Raw genomic sequence first — 22,784 nt, forward strand, 5'->3', positions numbered from 1 at the left:
CGGCCCGCACTTTATGCAGCAGCTCTGACATGTCGGGGTAGTTGTGAATGAACTTCTGCACCACCAAATTCAGCACATGCGCCAAGCAAGGGATGTGCGTCAAATTGGCTAGTCCCAGAGCTGCAACGAGATTTCGCCCATTATCACACACCACCAGGCCGGGCTTGAGGCTCACCGGCAGCAACCACTCGTCGGTCTGTTGTTCTATACCCCGCCACAACTCCTGTGCGGTGTGGGGCCTGTCCCCCAAACATATGAGTTTCAGAATGGCCTGCTGACGTTTACCCCGGGCTGTGCTGAAGTTGGTGGTGAAGGTGTGTGGCTGACTGGATGAGCAGGTGGAAGAAGAGGAGGAGGAAGCCGAGAAGGAGGAGGTGGCAACAGGAGGCAAAGAATGTTGCCCTGCGATCCTTGGCGGCGGAAGGACGTGCGCCAAACAGCTCTCCGCCTGGGGCCCAGCTGCCACTACATTTACCCAGTGTGCAGTTAGGGAGATATAGCGTCCCTGGCCGTGCTTACTGGTCCACGTATCTGTGGTTAGGTGGACCTTGCCACAGATGGCGTTGCGCAGTGCACACTTGATTTTATCGGATACTTGGTTGTGCAGGGAAGGCACGGCTCTCTTGGAGAAGTAGTGCCGGCTGGGAACAACATACTGTGGGACAGCAAGCGACATGAGCTGTTTGAAGCTGTCTGTGTCCACCAGCCTAAATGACAGCATTTCATAGGCCAGTAGTTTAGAAATGCTGGCATTCAGGGCCAGGGATCGAGGGTGGCTAGGTGGGAATTTACGCTTTCTATCAAATGTTTGTGAGATGGAGAGCTGAACGCTGGCGTGTGACATGGTTGAGACGCTTGGTGACGGAGGTGGTGGTGGTGGTGTTGGTGGTACATCCCCTGTTTGCTGGGCGGCAGGTGCCAACGTTCCTCCAGAGGCGGAGGAAGAGGCCGAGGCGGCAGCAGCAGAATAGGCCGAGGCGGCAGCAGCAGAAGAGGTAGCAGGGGGAGCCTGAGTGACTTCCTTGGTTTTAAGGTGTTTACTCCACTGCAGTTCATGCTTTGCATGCAGGTGCCTGGTCATGCAGGTTGTGCTCAGGTTCAGAACGTTAATGCCTCGCTTCAGGCTCTGATGGCACAGCGTGCAAACCACTCGGGTCTTGTCGTCAGCACATTGTTTGAAGAAGTGCCATGCCAGGGAACTCCTTGAAGCTGCCTTTGGGGTGCTCGGTCCCAGATGGCGGCGGTCAGTAGCAGGCGGAGTCTCTTGGCGGCGGGTGTTCTGCTTTTGCCCACTGCTCCCTCTTTTGCTACGCTGTTGGCTCGGTCTCACCACTGCCTCTTCCTCCGAACTGTGAAAGTCAGTGGCACGACCTTCATTCCATGTGGGGTCTAGGACCTCATCGTCCCCTGCATCGTCTTCCACCCAGTCTTGATCCCTGACCTCCTGTTCAGTCTGCACACTGCAGAAAGACGCAGCAGTTGGCACCTGTGTTTCGTCATCATCAGAGACATGCTGAGGTGGTATTCCCATGTCCTCATCATCAGGAAACATAAGTGGTTGTGCGTCAGTGCATTCTATGTCTTTCACCGCTGGGGAAGGGCTAGGTGGATGCCCTTGGGAAACCCTGCCAGCGGAGTCTTCAAACAGCATAAGAGACTGCTGCATAACTTGAGGCTGAGACAGTTTCCCTGGTATGCATGGGGGTGATGTGACAGACTGATGGGGTTGGTTTTCAGGCGCCATCTGTGCGCTTTCTGCAGAAGACTGGGTGGGAGATAATGTGAACGTGCTGGATCCACTGTCGGCCACCCAATTGACTAATGCCTGTACCTGCTCAGGCCTTACCATCCTTAGAACGGCATTGGGCCCCACCATATATCGCTGTAAATTCTGGCGGCTACTGGGACCTGAGGTAGTTGGTACACTAGGACGTGTGGATGTGGCAGAACGGCCACGTCCTCTCCCAGCACCAGAGGGTCCACTAACACCACCACGACCATGTCCACGTCCGCGTCCCTTACTAGATGTTTTTCTCATTGTTATGGTTCACCACAACAACAAATATATTATTTGGCCCAATGTATTGTATTCAAATTCAGCGGGATATAAATTTGAGGCCTAGTATTTAGGCGCTGGGTGACCGGTATGGATTTAGTGACAGAATTAGACTTGGAAATGCACAGAAGCGTGTGTGTGAAGTTATTCTGAATGACCCTATGTGCACCTTCAATATGATCTACCCTTTTAGGGATAGATTTCAAATAGCTCTGATATAGCAGAAACGACTAAATTATGAAATTGCTAAATTGGGAATTGTATTTCAACCCAGAACAAAAAATGTGCTTTGACGGACACTAAATAACTTTCCCAGCCACAACAGGACAGCGGTAACGAGAGATTTAGCGGGATATAAATTTGAGGCCTAGTATTTAGGCGCTGGGTGACAGGTATGGGTTTAGTGCCAGAATTAGACTTGGAAATACACAGTAGCGGGTGTGTGTGAAGTTATTCTGAATGACCCAATGTGCACCTTGAATATTATATACCCTTTTAGGGATAGATTTCAAATAGCTCTGATATAGCAGAAACCACTAAATTATGAAATTGCTAAATTGGGAATTGTATTTCAACCCAGAACAAGAAATGTGCTTGAACGGACACTAAATAACTCGCCCAGCTACAGCACTAAGGACAGATTTAGCGGGATATAAATTTGAGACCTAGTATTTAGGCGCTGGGTGACAGGTATGGGTTTAGTGCCAGAATTAGACTTGGAAATACACAGTAGCGGGTGTGTGTGAAGTTATTCTGAATGACCCAATGTGCACCTTGAATATTATATACCCTTTTAGGGATAGATTTCAAATAGCTCTGATATAGCAGAAACCACTAAATTATGAAATTGCTAAATTGGGAATTGTATTTCAACCCAGAACAAGAAATGTGCTTGAACGGACACTAAATAACTCGCCCAGCTACAGCACTAAGGACAGATTTAGCGGGATATAAATTTGAGGCCTAGTATTTAGGCGCTGGGTGACAGGTATGGGTTTAGTGCCAGAATTAGACCTGGAAATACACAGTAGCGGGTGTGTGTGAAGTTATTCTGAATGACCCAATGTGCACCTTGAATATTATATACCCTTTTAGGGATAGATTTCAAATAGCTCTGATATAGCAGAAACCACTAAATTATGAAATTGCTAAATTGGGAATTGTATTTCAACCCAGAACAAGAAATGTGCTTGAACGGACACTAAATAACTCGCCCAGCTACAGCACTAGGGACAGATTTAGCTGGATATAAATTTGAGGCCTAGTATTTAGGCGCTGGGTGACCGGTATGGATTTAGTGACAGAATTAGACTTGGAAATGCACAGAAGCGTGTGTGTGAAGTTATTCTGAATGACCCTATGTGCACCTTGAATATTATATACCCTTTTAGGGATAGATTTCAAATAGCTCTGATATAGCAGAAACCACTAAATTATGAAATTGCTAAATTGGGAATTGTATTTCAACCCAGAACAAGAAATGTGCTTGAACGGACACTAAATAACTCGCCCAGCTACAGCACTAAGGACAGATTTAGCGGGATATAAATTTGAGGCCTAGTATTTAGGCGCTGGGTGACAGGTATGGGTTTAGTGCCAGAATTAGACTTGGAAATACACAGTAGCGGGTGTGTGTGAAGTTATTCTGAATGACCCAATGTGCACCTTGAATATTATATACCCTTTTAGGGATAGATTTCAAATAGCTCTGATATAGCAGAAACCACTAAATTATGAAATTGCTAAATTGGGAATTGTATTTCAACCCAGAACAAGAAATGTGCTTGAACGGACACTAAATAACTCGCCCAGCTACAGCACTAAGGACAGATTTAGCGGGATATAAATTTGAGACCTAGTATTTAGGCGCTGGGTGACAGGTATGGGTTTAGTGCCAGAATTAGACTTGGAAATACACAGTAGCGGGTGTGTGTGAAGTTATTCTGAATGACCCAATGTGCACCTTGAATATTATATACCCTTTTAGGGATAGATTTCAAATAGCTCTGATATAGCAGAAACCACTAAATTATGAAATTGCTAAATTGGGAATTGTATTTCAACCCAGAACAAGAAATGTGCTTGAACGGACACTAAATAACTCGCCCAGCTACAGCACTAAGGACAGATTTAGCGGGATATAAATTTGAGGCCTAGTATTTAGGCACTGGGTGACAGGTATGGGTTTAGTGCCAGAATTAGACTTGGAAATACACAGTAGCGGGTGTGTGTGAAGTTATTCTGAATGACCCAATGTGCACCTTGAATATTATATACCCTTTTAGGGATAGATTTCAAATAGCTCTGATATAGCAGAAACCACTAAATTATGAAATTGCTAAATTGGGAATTGTATTTCAACCCAGAACAAGAAATGTGCTTGAACGGACACTAAATAACTCGCCCAGCTACAGCACTAAGGACAGATTTAGCGGGATAGAAATTTGAGGCCTAGTATTTAGGCGCTGGGTGACAGGTATGGGTTTAGTGCCAGAATTAGACTTGGAAATACACAGTAGCGGGTGTGTGTGAAGTTATTCTGAATGACCCAATGTGCACCTTGAATATTATATACCCTTTTAGGGATAGATTTCAAATAGCTCTGATATAGCAGAAACCACTAAATTATGAAATTGCTAAATTGGGAATTGTATTTCAACCCAGAACAAGAAATGTGCTTGAACGGACACTAAATAACTCGCCCAGCTACAGCACTAAGGACAGATTTAGCGGGATATAAATTTGAGGCCTAGTATTTAGGCGCTGGGTGACAGGTATGGGTTTAGTGCCAGAATTAGACTTGGAAATACACAGTAGCGGGTGTGTGTGAAGTTATTCTGAATGACCCAATGTGCACCTTGAATATTATATACCCTTTTAGGGATAGATTTCAAATAGCTCCGATATAGCAGAAACCACTAAATTATGAAATTGCTAAATTGGGAATTGTATTTCAACCCAGAACAAGAAATGTGCTTGAACGGACACTAAATAACTCGCCCAGCTACAGCACTAAGGACAGATTTAGCGGGATATAAATTTGAGGCCTAGTATTTAGGCGCTGGGTGACAGGTATGGGTTTAGTGCCAGAATTAGACTTGGAAATACACAGTAGCGGGTGTGTGTGAAGTTATTCTGAATGACCCAATGTGCACCTTGAATATTATATACCCTTTTAGGGATAGATTTCAAATAGCTCTGATATAGCAGAAACCACTAAATTATGAAATTGCTAAATTGGGAATTGTATTTCAACCCAGAACAAGAAATGTGCTTGAACGGACACTAAATAACTCGCCCAGCTACAGCACTAAGGACAGATTTAGCGGGATATAAATTTGAGGCCTAGTATTTAGGCGCTGGGTGACAGGTATGGGTTTAGTGCCAGAATTAGACTTGGAAATACACAGTAGCGGGTGTGTGTGAAGTTATTCTGAATGACCCAATGTGCACCTTGAATATTATATACCCTTTTAGGGATAGATTTCAAATAGCTCTGATATAGCAGAAACCACTAAATTATGAAATTGCTAAATTGGGAATTGTATTTCAACCCAGAACAAGAAATGTGCTTGAACGGACACTAAATAACTCGCCCAGCTACAGCACTAGGGACAGATTTAGCTGGATATAAATTTGAGGCCTAGTATTTAGGCGCTGCGTGACAGGTATGGGTTTAGTGACAGAATTAGACTTGGAAATACACAGTAGCGGGTGTGTGTGAAGTTATTCTGAATGACCCAATGTGCACCTTGAATATTATATACCCTTTTAGGGATAGATTTCAAATAGCTCTGATATAGCAGAAACCACTAAATTATGAAATTGCTAAATTGGGAATTGTATTTCAACCCAGAACAAGAAATGTGCTTGAACGGACACTAAATAACTCGCCCAGCTACAGCACTAGGGACAGATTTAGCTGGATATAAATTTGAGGCCTAGTATTTAGGCGCTGGGTGACCGGTATGGATTTAGTGACAGAATTAGACTGGGATATGGCCAAAAAATAAACAGACTATTGCTGGTTAAATGCACTTGGTGTGACAGCTTCACCCTGATGTAGGCTTTAGCCAAAAAACAACCACACCATTGAGGGTTAAATGCACTTGGTGACAGGCGCAGCTTGCCCCTGATTTAGTATATGGCCAAAAAATGAACAGACTATTGCTGGTTAAATGCACTTGGTGTGACAGCTTCACCCTGATGTAGGCTTTAGCCAAAAAACAACCACACCATTGAGGGTTAAATGCACTTGGTCGCAGCTTGTGCTGGCGCACCACAAGACACAAAATGGCCGCCGATCACCCCAGAAAAATGTGACTGACAAACGGTCTGTGCAGCCTAAAAACAGTGAGCAATTGAGGATCAGCAGCTCAATGATCCACAGCTGCAGATCGATCAGTTAATCAAGTCCTTTGGAGGAGTTAATCTGCCTAATCTCGCCCTACTGTCGCAGCCGCAACCTCTCCCTACGCTAATCAGAGCAGAGTGACGGGCGGCGCTATGTGACTCCAGCTTAAATAGAGGCTGGGTCACATGGTGCTCTGGCCAATCACAGCCATGCCAATAGTAGGCATGGCTGTGATGGCCTCTTGGGGCAAGTAGTATGACGCTTGTTGATTGGCTGCTTTGCAGCCTTTCAAAAAGCGCCAAGAAAGCGTCACAAAAGCGCGAAGAAAGCGACGAACACCGAACCCGAACCCGGACTTTTACGAAAATGTCCGGGTTCGGGTCCGTGTCACGGACACCCCAAAATTCGGTACGAACCCGAACTATACAGTTCGAGTTCGCTCATCCCTAGAGAAGACGTCTTTTATGGGAATTAATGCTCCCATCTCTAGTATTACCTTATAAATAAGAGATGCAGACATATCCACTGATAAGTTATCCTGGCAAGTTGATTAGCCACCAGCTATTAAAAGGGCTAATAATTCTGTGAATCCACCTGTCGCTTCCAGTAATTATTGCAGGTGTCGTGTCAGAAACAAGCCTCTAATACATTTCACAAGGTTTCTTCTCCATAGCCCTGTTCTCAACCTCTCTCAACAGACTTTATCAAACCTGACACATCTGTAATAACATCAGTGGTAATTTGAAAATCATCCTAGCTTAAGGGCTTCCAAACACATGGGACTTAAGTAGCCAAATGATGTGGGGCTGAAAGCAGGGAAAATTTGTTGACATGTTGTCAGACAAATTGACAATATCTTAAGTATTATCCTTGAAAATGTGTGAATAGAGAGATAAAAGGGATTCTTTTGGGTCACAGTTTAGCAGAATGTTAGAAAATGTATTTTCCTGTTTGAATACACAAATCGAGTCTATAATAGCAGTTCTTGAACGTGCACGGGCTCCTATATCAAGGGAAGAAAGCTTTACCTAGAGTATTCATTTCCTGCCATTTATGGAAAATCACAATTGCATTGCACATTGTATACATGTATGCATTAGATTCTGTAGTCTGGTGACAGTATAAACGCTATAAGGCCTCCTGCACACGACCGTAGGTGTCCCGTTGCCGTATTGCGGACCGCATTTGCGGATCTGCAATACACGGGCACCGGTCCGTGTGCATTCCGCATGACGGATGCACACCCATTCACTTCAATGGGTCCGCAAATCCAGAAATGTGGAATGGTGCGGAACGGAAGCACGACGGAGTGCTTCTGTGGGGTCTCGTCCTGTACGTCCGTTCCGCAAAAAGATAGAACATGTCCTATCTTTTTGCGTAACGGCCAGATCGCGGACCCATTAAAGTAAATGGGTCTACAATCCGCTGCGGCTGCCCTACGGACGTGTTCGTACATTGCGACCCACATTTTGGAGGCCGCAGCACGGCCACGGGGTACACACGTTCGTGTGCAGGAGGCCTAAGGTGGCTCTCCAGCTATAATGCTGTCACGGTGTGTTGAAAGCTACAGTTTTACAATAGCCAGAGGGCCATAGGGTGGAGACCACTTCTACAAAGACATTTAAGGGGTTGTCTGGGATTTAATAGGTCATCAAATTCCAATTGTGGGGGTCTGACTCCTGGAGCTGATCAGCTCTTTTGCGGTAGGTCTAGTGCCAGAAATAGGCACCAGAACCACGCAGTTTAGTCCACTTTTTCAACTAAAGTACAGCCATGTGAAGGTGGTCTTAAAGGAGTTTTTCCTCAAAGAACACATCTTCTTATTAGCATTAAGACCCCAAGATAGAGCCGAGCGTTGCCTCTGTGAGTCCCATAGAATTGAACAGAGCAGTTGTAATGAGTGCAACACCGCTCCATTCTTATAGGGACTAGGGACCTCCCTACTTGTGATCACTTGGGGTTTGCAGCATTTGAACGCCTAATGATCTTACATTTATTCCCTATGCAATGGGAAATACTTTTAAGGAGTTTTCCCATAATGGACCCTAATCATTTGATGCCGATCAAACACATGACTGCGTAAGAATCATATTAAGTCTGGCAGATCAGAAGCCCACCAATATTGAAAGTGAGCTTGTTTCAGTCAATGGAAGACCTCCGGTGATGTCACCCATGGTTCCCATAATATGTCATTGACAATATTGCTCTGGGAGGAGGAAATCTGGTTCTGAAAAGGAGCAAATTGAAATGTCTTTTCCTTAAAATATCTACTAAAACCTTTTCCAGTCTGGAATTAGCTCTGCCACAATGCATTATAGTAGGCAACAGTTTTACTTTGCAAAGCTGGCCCCTGATTTATCTCACTTCATCTCTGTAATCAACAGTACTTAGCAGAATTGTCAACCAATAATTATCTCCTTATCTGCATGTTAAGAGCGGTGTCATTTCAACACGTCTGAATTCTGTTCTCCAACTGGATGGTGCAGGAATCCCAGCAGTAACCCATTACATGGAACAGAAATGCTGTTCTCCTCTCCGCATTTCCCTTTGCATGTAAGGTACCTTTATTCAGCCTGAATACTGTTCAGCCAGTCAGAAAGTTGTACTTTACAGCTCCGTAAAACGCATCAACGGGGTAACTGGATGAGGACATTTGCTGGGATCGCTTCTTTTTTAACATGTAGAGGTATATGGTTTAAAACAGAGACTTTAGACTTTGTGTACACGTCCTAAAATTACACTTGTTATGCATGTGATGTGATATTATTTAGATGTGACCCATGTCGAGGCAGCTAAAAAAAAAAGTTGTACTATACTGCTCCCAGAATGAGTTTTTGGCTGTATCAAGTGCCTGGCATGTAGCTGAAAATAACATTTTGGGGAATTATAAGTTGAACCATGTATGTTCATCACAGTGTCACCTAAAACTATTTTACTGAGGACATATAGGATCTAGAACACTATTTCTCCTTCCATGCAATAACTTTGCATGTCTCTGTAGATGTCGGGAGCACAGGTGCATATATCACAAGGTGGACAAACTATTTCCTTCTCTGCATAATGCCACCTGGGAAGTAACACATGATGGGAGCTCCTGCTGCAGAGGTCTATAGCCCTGTCCATGGTGCTGAACGCACCAGCCTGCCTTCTACCAGTGCAGCAGACGCTGTCCCTACTGATTTATTTCATGTTTTACATAGATTAAAAGCACATTACTGTGTCACCATCTCCGTACCCGTGAGTCATTGTTCGCCAAGCCTATGGATACATGAAAAGAGAACAGAATCCAACACTCAGCACAGATTGCTGCTTTCCTATGGAAGAAAAGTGCTTCTTTAGCAAACCATACGCTTTACAAATAGCTTAGTTGTGCCACCCTAATGCATCAGGCACCCTTGGAAAGGTCGAGGCTGAAAAGTGGCAATGAGTGCATTTTTTATGTTCTCCAATGAAGTGCACAGTGGAGTTTACATTTATGCAATGAATTGGAACAGAGGAAGTTTAATGCAACCTACAAGACACAGTGACAAAGCTGTCGCCCTGCATTGGTTTGTCTGACAGCTGAGATCATTGGCAGTGCCTGGAATGGGCGCAGTAGAGCTGTACATACTCCAGTTAATAGCTTAAATAGAATCTTCCTAATGTACTGTAACCGTCTAAAGTGTTGACTGAGCCCAAATCCATCCACAGATGGAAGGCCGCTATTTACGGCAGTCAGACACCAGGCTGCAGGGTAACGGCCGCGGCCCGGCATGTGTATTCCTGTAATTATTATGGTTGTGTGGGTACAGGGTAATATGCAGTGTATGAGCAATTCTGGAAATGATCACTACTGCGGTTTCCTTATAAGCATTACTTTATTCCAACAGCATTTGTTTCTGAGGGTGATCTGTCTGCAGGATGACCATGGCAATCTCCCCGGGTGGACTGACCATATAACTTACAGGGCAATTTCCCGGTGGGCTGATGCCCGGGGGACTGCCTAAGCACTCTTCATGGCCGCCAGCTAGGTACATAAAGATATGATGCTCTCAGCATTTATTAATGTAGGAGCATCAAGCCAGTAGCCGCAGGTGCCCTCCTGAATTCAACTGTACCACTGCCCTCTGGATGATGATCCATTTTCATACTGTGGCGAGGCCAGCAGTATTTTGTGCTGCACTGTGGTATTGCTGGACCGGCCTACTTCTGTTGTCCCTGCCTACATATGTTGGCCCTGAATTCTGTCAATTTGGACCTGTCTACAACATTGGGCCATTTAAAAAAAAAAATTCCAAGGCCACTTTAACTTCCCAGTCTGCCCCTGGTATTCTCACCCTCATCACTGCCAGCTAAGCTGTACTCAGAGATATTTAGCTATATCAGCATTTTATGAAGGCAGTGGTTGACCATGTCATCAGTAACCAGATAACCAGTGGCGTGGCTAAAGGCTCCTGGGCCCTGGTGCAAGAGTTCAGCTTAGGCCCCCTTTCCTCAGCGCTTTGTGGCCAGGGGCAGAGAAGCACATAGCCTTCATGCTGCCCGAGGCAAAAATTAAAACGACTTTCTATAATACCGGTGTCTTCTTATGTGGTACAAGGGTGTTTGGGCCCCTCAGGCTCCTGGGCCCTGTATCGATTGCTACCTCTGCGCCCCCTATAGCTACACCCATGCAGATAACCATGTCGGTTGGATAGTAAATAGTATGTCTTTATTTTATTGCTATAAATTGCCCTTTGGTATTTCTATATGTACTGTATGTTCTTCAAGGGGTTGTCCAAGCTTATTTAGAAACTATCCCAAAGCCACTAATAAAAAATAAAATAAAATGATGCTATACTTACTAGTTACCCTCCCGCTTTTCACAGCGCTGAACCTCTGGTCCTCCCTGCCATTATTTGTTTACATGGCTGCAGCTGTGACATCCTGTATATCCCATGTGACCACTGCAGCCAACTACTGGCCTCATCAGTCTTGTGATTTATAGCACTGAGGCTAGTGCTTAGCTACAGTGGTCAATACTTATCCCCTATTTACAAGATTGCAGATAAGTGAGCTCAGTGCTGTACTCGGCCATCTCTAGCAGTTCCAGTTATACAGCAGTGGACATGTGTGACCTCTGCTCCAGTCTAATGGGGAGCACCAGACCCTCGCTGTCATGATTGGCATACAGTAATCAGTGTCTGATGTGGCATACAGTGAGCTTGTCGACTGCCTCCATTAGCAACCAGCAGTTTTTTGTAATTGCTTCCCTGGACTGTATTACAGGCCGTAGCTAAGGACAAGTAGAAGACAAATAGTATCATGCATTTACAAAGTTACTCAACTCTTTATATATAGTATATTTATATATACAGTATAATCTGGTGTTCTAATGTGAATCCCTCAAAGGGTTCTTTAGTGGTTTTTGTACAGATGGCCTGTCCTCAGGATAGCTTATCAATATGAGATCAGAGGAGGTCCGACTTCCGGACCCCATGCTGATCAACTGTTTGAGGAAGCCATGGTGCTCTCTGGTGAGCGCTGTGGCCTCTTCGCGGCTTACCAAGCACAATGCCATTGCATAGCGGCTATGCTTAGTATTGCAGCTCGACCCCATTCACTTGAATGAGACTGAACTGCACCTAGCCCATGTGACCAACGAACGTGACGTTACATAGCCTAGGAAGAGGCCTTAGCACTCACTGAAAGGTACGGCATTGTCATACAGCTGGTCAGCAGGGGTGCCTGAGGATAGGCCATCAATATGAAAATTCTGGGAAAACCCCTTTAAATTAAAATACTAAGAATTATATGGCTATTATGAATACACTAATGGGACATATATTTTTTAAATGAGTATTCTGGTGGATTATCTGTTGTGTAAATGGCTTAATATTGAGCATGGTTATTAATGAGAACAGGAAAGGAAGGTCATCAGTGAAAGATCTCAGGGGGGAACTGTGACCCCCTAGTATTTTATATGTTAATTAGTGATTTCACAAATGATTTGTTATGGACACTGCACCTTGATGCGGATGAGATAAACATCTGTAACCCTGTTGATGTCCCAGGTAGGAGATGAGCAAAATGATTAATGCTTTAGGCAAATTGGAGAATTGGGCAGGAATATAGTGACTAACAATGTTGCCAATAATTGCAAAATAATGCATCTGGGAGAAAAAAGGCATTCAAAGGAAGAATGCATGATTAATGGCACTTTGTCGCCATCAGCCACAGAGACCCCGGAATCATTATTTCAGATTATTAGAGGTAGGCAAGCGGTGTAACTGAGCATTTGTGAAGCCAGCAGGGTGTAAGGTCATATTGAGGAAGGATCTGTATAAGAAGAGAAATTACTTTTCAGCTCCTATCTAACAGTAATGAGTGGATAAATCGGAACATTGTTCTGTAGACTGTAAAGTACTAAACCAGTGCGCAGTAGAATCAATATTCAGATTGGTGTTACAGTGGTACAGCACGTGTCATCTAAATCTCTACATAAATATGTAGAACTGAATACAAGGTTTGTAAATCAAGAATTTTTGACATATTTTTTTTTAGGAATTTGGGAACCTATATGGCTTTTAATAGTCCTGTTTTCATGGGACTGACCATTGAGTCAAACCTAAGAAGACATGAGGCTTGTGTACATTTGTATAAAAGAAACATCTTAGGGATTATGCTCGGCAAAAGAGGTCGGGGCTCTTTAGGTCCCCTAATTTTGTAGTAAAATGTTGAAACATGTGCAGACATACACCCTTCTCTCTTACATCACTGCACCTCAGGATTTCAAGTTAATCATCTCTGGAAGGTAGGAATATTGTGATTAAAATAGATATGGAGTCTGTTATGGGTGAAATCGAATCTTTTGTAGTACTGGTATGAGGTGTCTGCCCATTCAAAACAAGGAGAGACGTCCAGCTTCCAATGAAAAAGTGATAGCCTTTATTCTATAAAGCTTGAAAATATACCATGGTCAGGAGTAAGGGTCACATTTTAAGATACGAAACGCATATACACTTATGCTGTGTGTCTGAGTGCTTGGATATTTTATCGCTTTAAAGTATAAAGAATATCACTTTTTTATGGGAAGCTGGACGTCTCGCCTTGGTTTGGATTTTACTCGGTGCCTGATCTGTGCCTCCCCAAGTGATTGCAGGTGAGCTGAGCCCTTTACTGCTGTTGAACATTGTAGGGGGGTCTGCCCATTTTATGAATTGCTTGATAAAGTTGGATCAACCCTGTGTGATGTTTAAGATCATTGCAACCTAGCTTCAATAATAACATATGTAAAAAGCTTAAGGGATTTAAGGTCATACCCCTTACTAAAACTACCTATCTCAATAAAATAACACACCAGGGGCGTAACTATAAGGGAAGCAGGGGAAGCGGCTGCTTTGGGGCCCTGACCCAGAAGGGGCCCATCCAGGAAGAGGAGGACTAAAAGATTTTGTCAGGGCCCCCTCAACAGTATTACACAATGAAATTATATACAGTGACAGTATAGACAGTGTGGAAAACGGATGGAACAGCTGCCGGGCCTGGTCTGAGAGAGCGATCTTTACTAGCCACAGGAATGGGGGCGGCATGAAAGGAAGGGGTTGCGAAAAAATTACTGGGGGAGGGGGGCCCCATTCAACAATTTTCTGTGGGGCCCAGTCATTTCTAGCTGCACCACTGTAACACACACAAATCTTAGATGGAAATAAATTGTCCTTAACTGTGACATAAACTCGAGCGCCAACAAAACTCTCCAATATAAAGTAATTTACCTCAGGTTAAAGCTGTGAGAGGGCAACACAGGGAGGGAGTTAAAGAGACAGCAGTCCAGGAGATGAGGTGGGATAGTCCAGCCCCAGAGAGCCCCAGCCTGTCCAGATTGATATCCACAGAGCCCTAACCCAAGAAAGCCCTAAACCAATAATATTTTGTTGCAGGTAAAATCTTCCCCTGACCATAGCAAATGATTGTCCATATTACTAAACCTATCCCCTGACCACACTTTGTCCAAGAGATGGCAACTCCATTTTGGCAGGAAAAAGTCCTTCTAAAAAACAAGTGTGATCCACAAATGGGATGACTATAATCCCATGTGGACTCCTCCTTATAGTCTGGGATCCCTCCATTTTCCGTATACCTAGGCCTCAAAAGGATGTACAGAGGAACAAACCTATAGGCCCTGCATGTATGGAGCTCTCTGTGTGGCTGTATTACTGGGTTATTTTTTCTACAAACAATGCTTCCAGGAGAACATAGCTCGGTAAAATGTCTGCTGAACTTACTGTGATATTTTGCCAGATAGATAAATTTGACAGAATACAATCCTAGGATTTTGGTCAATTTTACATCAGAGGCTACATAAGCCTTTCTTTTCTTTTTCTCTTTATTTTGGATATAGGCAAATCTGATCCTATTAAAGGGGTTGTCCCATGAAACATATACTACATTTTTCTAACCAGCACCTGGAACTAACAACTTTTATAATAACTTGTAATAAAAAAAGTAGTATAGCCACTGAATTGTCCAGTAAAATCTAATTGCATAGCACCACCTGCTGTTCATTCTTTTCCTTATTTCTCTGTCCACCTCAGTAACATTGCTTAGATGGACGCAAATGCTCAGTTACATCCATCAACTGCCACCAGCCCTATCTATTGTTAGAAGCTGTGGCAGTTACAGAGAGAGAACAGAATGCACATCTAAGATAGGGCACACCCCAGGGAAAGAGCACGTCCCTGAGCTACCAGTCTGAGAAAATCTAGCAGAACAATTGGAGCAATGAATGGGGGGATCTCTGGATCCATGTGAGATACAGGGCTGGGTCTAGCTTTTTTAGAAATAGATTGCCATTAACTTTATGATGTTTAATTTAATTTTTTTACATTAATCATGGTATAAGTCCTTTAATTCACTAATTACAATAGTAAAAAAGGTAGTTGAAAATAAAGTTGTATGCATTGAATGTAAAATAGAGTTTGTTATAAAGTCGGACTATGCAGGAATATTGATTGGCCTCTTCATTCTTGTTTCTTCACAGGCATTTTCTATTCAAAACTGGAACAGGGACAACCCCACTGTTCAGCACTGCTACACCCGGATACACCATGGCCTCTGGCACTGTTTATACTCCTCCTACCAGACCACTTCCTCGAAACACCTTGTCAAGAAGTGCTTTTAAATTCAAAAAGTCCTCAAAGTACTGTAGTTGGAAATGTACTGCACTCTGCGCCGTAGGGGTATCGGTACTACTGGCAATACTACTATCCTATTTTATAGGTAAGACATGAGAATTTCACTGTGTCCTCTGATCATAAATATGCAAGAACATCTTGTCAGGTTGTCAGCCACCGTAGTTAAAGCTGGCCTTATTAATCTTGTCAGAAAAAGACAAAATGATTTACACGCTCAGAGTGCTGTTATTTGAAAATCAAGTTAATATTTAATTTAGAGTTAATTAACAAGGACGGAGTCTTCCATTTATTGCATCCTGACTGCTGTGACTATAGAGAAGTTAGGGATTTCATTCAACAGCCATCCATAACAGAAAACTTATCTACAGTTCTGCATATTTTGGGTTGGGCTAGTTCAGTTTTGTATTGGTTAACATAACATTCAGTGCCGGAAATCATTTTTTTTTACTTTGTTCACATGGCTTCCATTCGTAATGGAGTCATATTCGCTATATTTTATTTGACTAATCCTGATGCACCCCCTTAATGTGATAAGGTTTCTGTTGGTATTTTGCTATTTTTGACAGCAAAGAGTAGCACTGACTGCAGGCGGTGGGTATATTCACATGAGGCTGATTTCTTTAAAGAAATTTCCAGCATTGAAAATAAGTTCCTTTCATTTGAATGGGGTTGTTTCGTCAGCAAGCTCATGGATTATGGTGTTTGCTGATGAATATGTGAATATCCCCTAAGACTAACCATAGACATGAGACAGCTATCACTGCCTGCTCTCCTTGGCCAAACATGCATGTGTTCTGACTAGAAACAGGAGAAGATGTCACTGCTAGGCACCTCTCTTGTCATTGTGAAAAGTCGGGAGGTTCCCGTAAATATTAGATGGTCATCTACCATACATCTAATGTGTATGGCCAGACATTTTTTTGCGGGACAAAATTGGTAAATTAAGTAATAACCAGCTGATATAAGGGTTGTCACCTTGCTTTTCCACAGTCCAAAATGACAAGTCTATCTAGTCATGCGGGAATATGGTATAGAAAAACAGGAATGCAGTCCAGCTTCCCAATAAAGTGACGGTCTATTTCATTAGTGCAAGTTAAAATCCATCGTACAAACGTCTACGCATTTTGTCCTGCAAGCAATACCGCAGGGTTAATTCCTGTTCAACACCAGAGATACTTTTCTATCCCTTAAGAAAGAAATTTCAGCATGGTATTTCTTGCTAGGTTGCTTGGCTAGCAGTATTTATCATATGTATATAGCAGCGATCATTCCTCACATACACAATTTATTTTTTAATATCTCTGGTTAGAGCAGCCTGGCCCTAGAACAAGACTATGGAGACAAAAGTAAAGGCTATTTTTTCTAGGCTGTCTTCCACAAGCCGCCTACAGCTATCTTCCTCAAGCCCTTATCAACCATGATTGAGTGCTTTTCTGTTTCGCCAATAAAGTTTTTTTTTTTTTTTTTAAAGCCATTTTATACAAAGGTCATTGTTTCTTGGGAAATGATATATATGTTATTTATGAAAGTAGAAATGAGTAAAATTCTGAGAAGAACCCGGCACAAGTTTCATGTATTTTTCATCTTGATATGAACTTATGGCAAACATACACCAGAAATGTGTATTGTTTCCAGAATAACAGGAATATTCTTAAAGGACTTGTGCAGCGCTAGTATATTGATGACCTATCTTCAGGATCAGGGTCAAACTGGCCCAGCAGAGTACCAGAGGATCCTCTGATGGGCCCAGGCTCTCATATTATACTGGGCTCCAAAGGTCCAGGAGAAAAGAAAAACATTTAGAGCTGCCTTTGGAGCCAATCACTTGCCACAAAAACCTATTAGGCTTTATTGATGATATAAGGGGTTGAGCTTTGAGAATTAATTCCTGTGGTGGGCCCAAGGAACCCCAGTCCTACATTGCTTGTTAACATGAGATAGTCGGGGGTTCGACTCCCAGCACCCCCACCAATCAGCTTTTTGAAAGGGGTCATGTTGCTTGTCTGAGTGCTGCATCCTCTTCAATGTTTGCATGTCATCTAGATTATAGCGGCAGTGCAGTGTAATTACAACTGCTCGTCCCATTCAAGTGAAATGGACAAACAGTTGTTTTTACTTGGAATTTCTGCTACAAGATATATGGTCTGCAGGTGGATGTTGTAGAGGACGCAATGCTCACAAAATCACTATGACCCCTTAAAGCAACTGATTGGTGGGAGCGCCAGGAGTCGGACCTTCGACAAATTATTTTTTATGGCTTACCTTAAGGTTAAGTCATCAATATCCTGAAATGTGTCTTAAACTGAAACTGAAATTGATGACCTGCTTTAAAAATTGCTTTCAAACAAAGAATTATAGCATTTTGAGTTAATATTGGGTGATCCATCATTTTGGAGCTTCTCTTAGTCACAAGTACCACTTTCTATTTGCCTTGTGATGGTGTTACAGGTAAACTGAACACCTGCTGCTGGGTTTCCTTGCAGAGTATAGCTAATCATTGGGGGAAGTGTTGGACTAGGGTGCCTAGGGCCCACCAGTAAAATTTATTTTGGGGGACCATCATATGAAAACTTTCAAATATTACCTGCTCACACAGCAACAAGATGCTACCAGATTACATAATATGGGGGTCCCTGCAGCAACTTTGAGAAGGTAGATCCTGGGGAAAGAGGACACTGGCCAGTTTTCCTCTATACCTAGAAGTCATCTCAGCTCTGATCGTGTCTATAATAATAAACTGGGGAGTTTCTTCAACAATCTATCAAGTTTTTTATATGAACATAGGCTGGTTGAGGTGCTGTACATTGAATATATGTATGTAGTGCAGTAAGTCTACTGTGTTATGTGCCACTTGTGCAGGGGGTGGGAGACTAGGGGCCCACTTTACTCAGGGACCCACTGGGGTATTCACCTGTACCCCTGTGGCCAGTCTGAGCCTGATTGGGGTACCTTTACATTTTTATGGAAGGGGAGAGGCTTGTGAGAAAAAGGGATTTAGTTATAAAAACTGCCAGTCCATATACTACCAGTAAATGTACTTTTTTTACATGAAGTGGATTAAAATGGTAATTAGAAATGCACAAAAGCTTGGTGGGTTTCTTGCCAACTATACACTCTCAGACAGACTCATGGCTGGAGACTTGCTTCCTGACGACCCCTTTAACAAGACTATATATATATATATATATATATATATATATATATATAACTTTCTTCTCACTATATATATATATATATATATATATATAACTTTCTTCTCACTATAATTATATAACATAAATTAATTGTTAGATGCAATCGTGATTTCCCATTCAATTAATTTACTAATATCATTTCACAACTAGAAGCGCCCTTTTTGTAGTACGGTCTGTTCCCATCACATTTTGGGCCATAGCCTTGGCATGACATTTGAGATGAAATTCAAATGTATGTCCCAGTATGTATGTATGGAAAATGAGACTTAATCCTTACGTATTAGAGAAAATATATATGCATAATATTTTCTTTCGAATATGTGATATAATGAATATATACAGTATATTCTTTAGCAATGGCTTGTATTCTTCGAATGTGCGGCTGGCCAGCTCTATTATAATATCCCATTAAAATTACCGTAACAATAAGCCTATATTATACCAGCCTAGGTTATCTAAAGGTAAACCTATACTTTAAGCTTATTAAAAAAGTTTACAGGCTCAATATAATTCCTGTAATATTGTAACTATCTCTAAATGTCCCTAGTGATGTTTGAATTATCTGTATTATTAGAGACGTAATAAACTCCCCCTAATCTTCCATAAACCAGAAACTGCCAAGTCCCAGCTCATTTTATTTGTTCACCAACTTTCTGCATTGTTCCTAACGACCGAACCATTCACATTAACTATTAAAATATAATCGCTTTTCCCTATCTTCAGCTATCATTTACTGTAATTTAATACTGTATGTTTGTATATAGAAATATTTTCTACTTACTGAAATTGAACCCTATTTTATGCTAAGTGCAAAGCATAACAAAATATTTACAATGCTTTAATGCGGTGCAGCATTAATATTTAATTGACAATGCAAATGGCTGTTGTGTCAGGCTTGGCGATAACAAAATATTTAATAAGAAGCCAAGGAAGTGGAAGTAAGAAAATGAAATTTAACTCCTTCATGGCTGCACTGCTCTGGGGTCCATTGTCTTTTACCTACTAAGCATACTGCGCTAAATCATTGAATGAAAGGGGTTGTCTGGTTTAGAAAACCAGTCTTCAAATATCCTCTTAGGGAATTCAGAGTTGATAGAAGTGAGTTCCCAGATCAGGATCTTCATCTATTAGACAAAGCGCAGGAGCAACCACAAAGAGCATCTCTCACCCTGGAAGACCTGAAAGTCCAGGCAGCCATTTAAATCAAAGCACGTTGTGTAATGCTTCATTTTACCTGCAGTGGCGCTCCAGGGGAATGAAACACTTGTTGCTGGAGTCCCCAGCTTATTATTTCTGAGCATTACAGGGTCCCTAACTTATTATTACTGATCATTACAGGGTCCTCAACTTTTTATTTCTGATCATTACAGGGTCCCCAACTTATTATTACTGATCATTACAGGGTCCCCAACTTATTATTACTGATCATTACAGGGTCCCCAACCTTTTTATTACTGATCATTACATGGTCCCCAACTTATTATTTCTGATCATTACAGGGTCCCCAACTTATTATTTCTGATTATTACAGGGTCCCCAACTTATTATTTCTGATCATTATGGAGAGTACTTATTTTCTAGACACCCCTCTACCAAAAAGGATTGTTCAAAAAGTACAGCCCCATGGGGATAATGCAAATAATGATATCAGTATGAGCACTGCTATATCTGTCATATCTAGTAATGCATTTCAAGCATCCCTGCACTATATGACTTGTATAACTATGTTGGATTTTCTACCATATGATGTCCCGTGATTTCTCACTTGGTGAAGAATAATTGAAGAAATCTGTAGGGTTTTCTGTTGTTATTTTTTTTATTTATGAGGGAAAGAAAAAGTCAGTTGGTTAATAATAATCATTGTACCTGGCATTCAAGCTGCTCACAAAGACCTGGATTCCAAATGTCAGAACTTCATTTACAGACAGTGTTCTATCATTTCTTCATAGGGGCACTGCACATCCTTATATTACTGGAAGTACTGAATATTTTCTCTAGATTGATATCAGATAGATGGATAATTAAATAGATAAATATATTGGATATATGTTAGATTGATAGTACTTGGGTAGATAGATAGATACATCCCAGAAGCTGACAGTATACCAGAGCCTACAGAGGGAGTACAAACTGGCCCCATATCTGGAGAAACTCCCCAATTAAAAAGACCGACAGATACTGAGCCAATACAGACTGAGCGCCCACAGCCTGCTCATTGAATCCGGGCGTCACTGGCAGAGGTACATGCCCAGGGAGAGCAGACTGTGCCAGCCGTGCGACCAGTAGGCCGTGGAGGATGAGGCTCATTTCCTGCTGCGGTGCATCAAATACTCAGCAGTGAGGGAGACTCACTTCAGGAGACTGTCTGATCTCTGCTCAGACTTCACCTCCATGGAGGAGGAAGAGAGACTATCCATACTGCTGGGGGGAGAGGAGAACACAGCGGCCGCAGCAGCACAATATATTACTGCCTGCCATAGACTGAGAGGAGCCTAATATACCTTGGACTCCTATACCCCCACCCTGTATATGTCCCCATCCCCCAACCCTACCCAATTATTTCCCACTTGCTTTGGCAATGCTAATATGTATTTAGTCCTGCCAATAAAGCTGATTTGATTTGATAGATAGATAGATAGATAGGAGAGATGGATAGATGTATAAATAGTAGATAGATAAATAGATAGATAGATAGATAGATAGATAGATAGATAGATAGATAGATAGATATGAGAGGTGGATAGATATATAAATAGTGGATAGATAGATAGATAGATAGATAGATAGATAGATAGATTATGCAATAGAGAGTTAGATCAGCACCTCCAAACTATGTATAAAGGGAGTTCAGGTGCACGCTACCATGGCTGCAATGCAAAAGCAAACAAGAACTGCAAGTAGCAGCACACTGCAAACACCTAGACACAGTCAAACATTGAAAACATTAATAATAGAGGACTGCATCACTGCTATATTTACTGTATGAAAACTAGAAGCTCTTTGCACATATTTTTGATCAAGAATTTGTCGTGCCCATCTACCAGAGACAAGGTGGCTTCTAACAGATGGGACCTACATTAACATTCTTGCCTCTCTTGTGTTTTGGGCCTACAAAATTCAGGGTAATGTAGAATCCAGCGATGTTATACTCTGATTAAAAGCACTAGGCTGATATCCAAAGACAAATGATGAGGCAGCACTCAAAATTAGGTGAAGGGTGTTAGACCTGTTTATTCCCCAGTCGCAACGTTTCAGCCCATCTCAATGAGACCCTTGTCTTTGGATAACATACATGGATTTTTTTGCCTGAAATTCCAGGAGGAATTGCACCCGTACCCACTTTGGCTGTGCTGCTGTCTCTCTTTGTGAACTAGATAGATAGACAGACAGACAGATAAAATAGATAATAGATAGACAGATAGATAGATACATAGATCAATAGATCGATAGATAATAGATAGACAGACAGACTGGATGTATGCGATGTCCTATGAATGAGGCAGCAGTGTGACACAGGACATTATTGGAGTGCTCACAGGACACTTGTTTATTGCAGTCTACAGCTTTGATAAATGAACAGTTTAACAAAGAAAGATGTCTCAATGTCTGCACCTTGTAAATGTCCATCTCCTTCTGTAAATAGGATTATGTGTGGCATGACACTGTGGCACGGTAACTTTCTTCATGGCATTTCGCCAGGGCAGTCACAGCTACAATCCATAGACGGGCAGATTGGTTTTCTTAGTCTCAGAGTAGAAGGTATTTTTCTCAGAATTCACTTTGTATGAATATTCCTATTACAAACAGCAATGTAACAATGTGCAATAAGGGAAGGATTTCAGCTCGGTTTGTTCTTCCTAGCAGACTCTTCCAATATGAGATGTTATGAGAAATGGAGCGCACCTTTTATGGAATTGTCTGCCATTTGCAAAACCTGTCCAAACAAGCTGTACGCCATATATCAAAGAAGAAAATCTATTTGCTTTTCATTTGATCATCCTTTCCTGACACATCTGGTTCAGTTCACC

At 42.2% G+C, this 22,784-nt stretch overlaps 1 protein-coding gene across 4 annotated transcripts in view; it reads left to right on the forward strand.

The window, feature by feature from the left end:
* TENM3 (teneurin transmembrane protein 3) overlaps positions 1–22,784 on the forward strand; it is a 1,312,080-nt gene that overhangs the window by 1,056,609 nt on the left and 232,687 nt on the right. For all 4 annotated transcript variants that reach the window (XM_044297320.1, XM_044297329.1, XM_044297345.1 and 1 more), the window contains one exon: positions 15,409–15,647. In XM_044297320.1, the coding sequence (XP_044153255.1) occupies positions 15,409–15,647 (239 nt within the window). The remainder of the gene's footprint in view (positions 1–15,408; positions 15,648–22,784) is intronic.

Source organism: Bufo gargarizans, chromosome 1 (genome assembly GCF_014858855.1).
Source record: "Bufo gargarizans isolate SCDJY-AF-19 chromosome 1, ASM1485885v1, whole genome shotgun sequence".
NCBI classification, from domain to species: domain Eukaryota; kingdom Metazoa; phylum Chordata; class Amphibia; order Anura; family Bufonidae; genus Bufo; species Bufo gargarizans.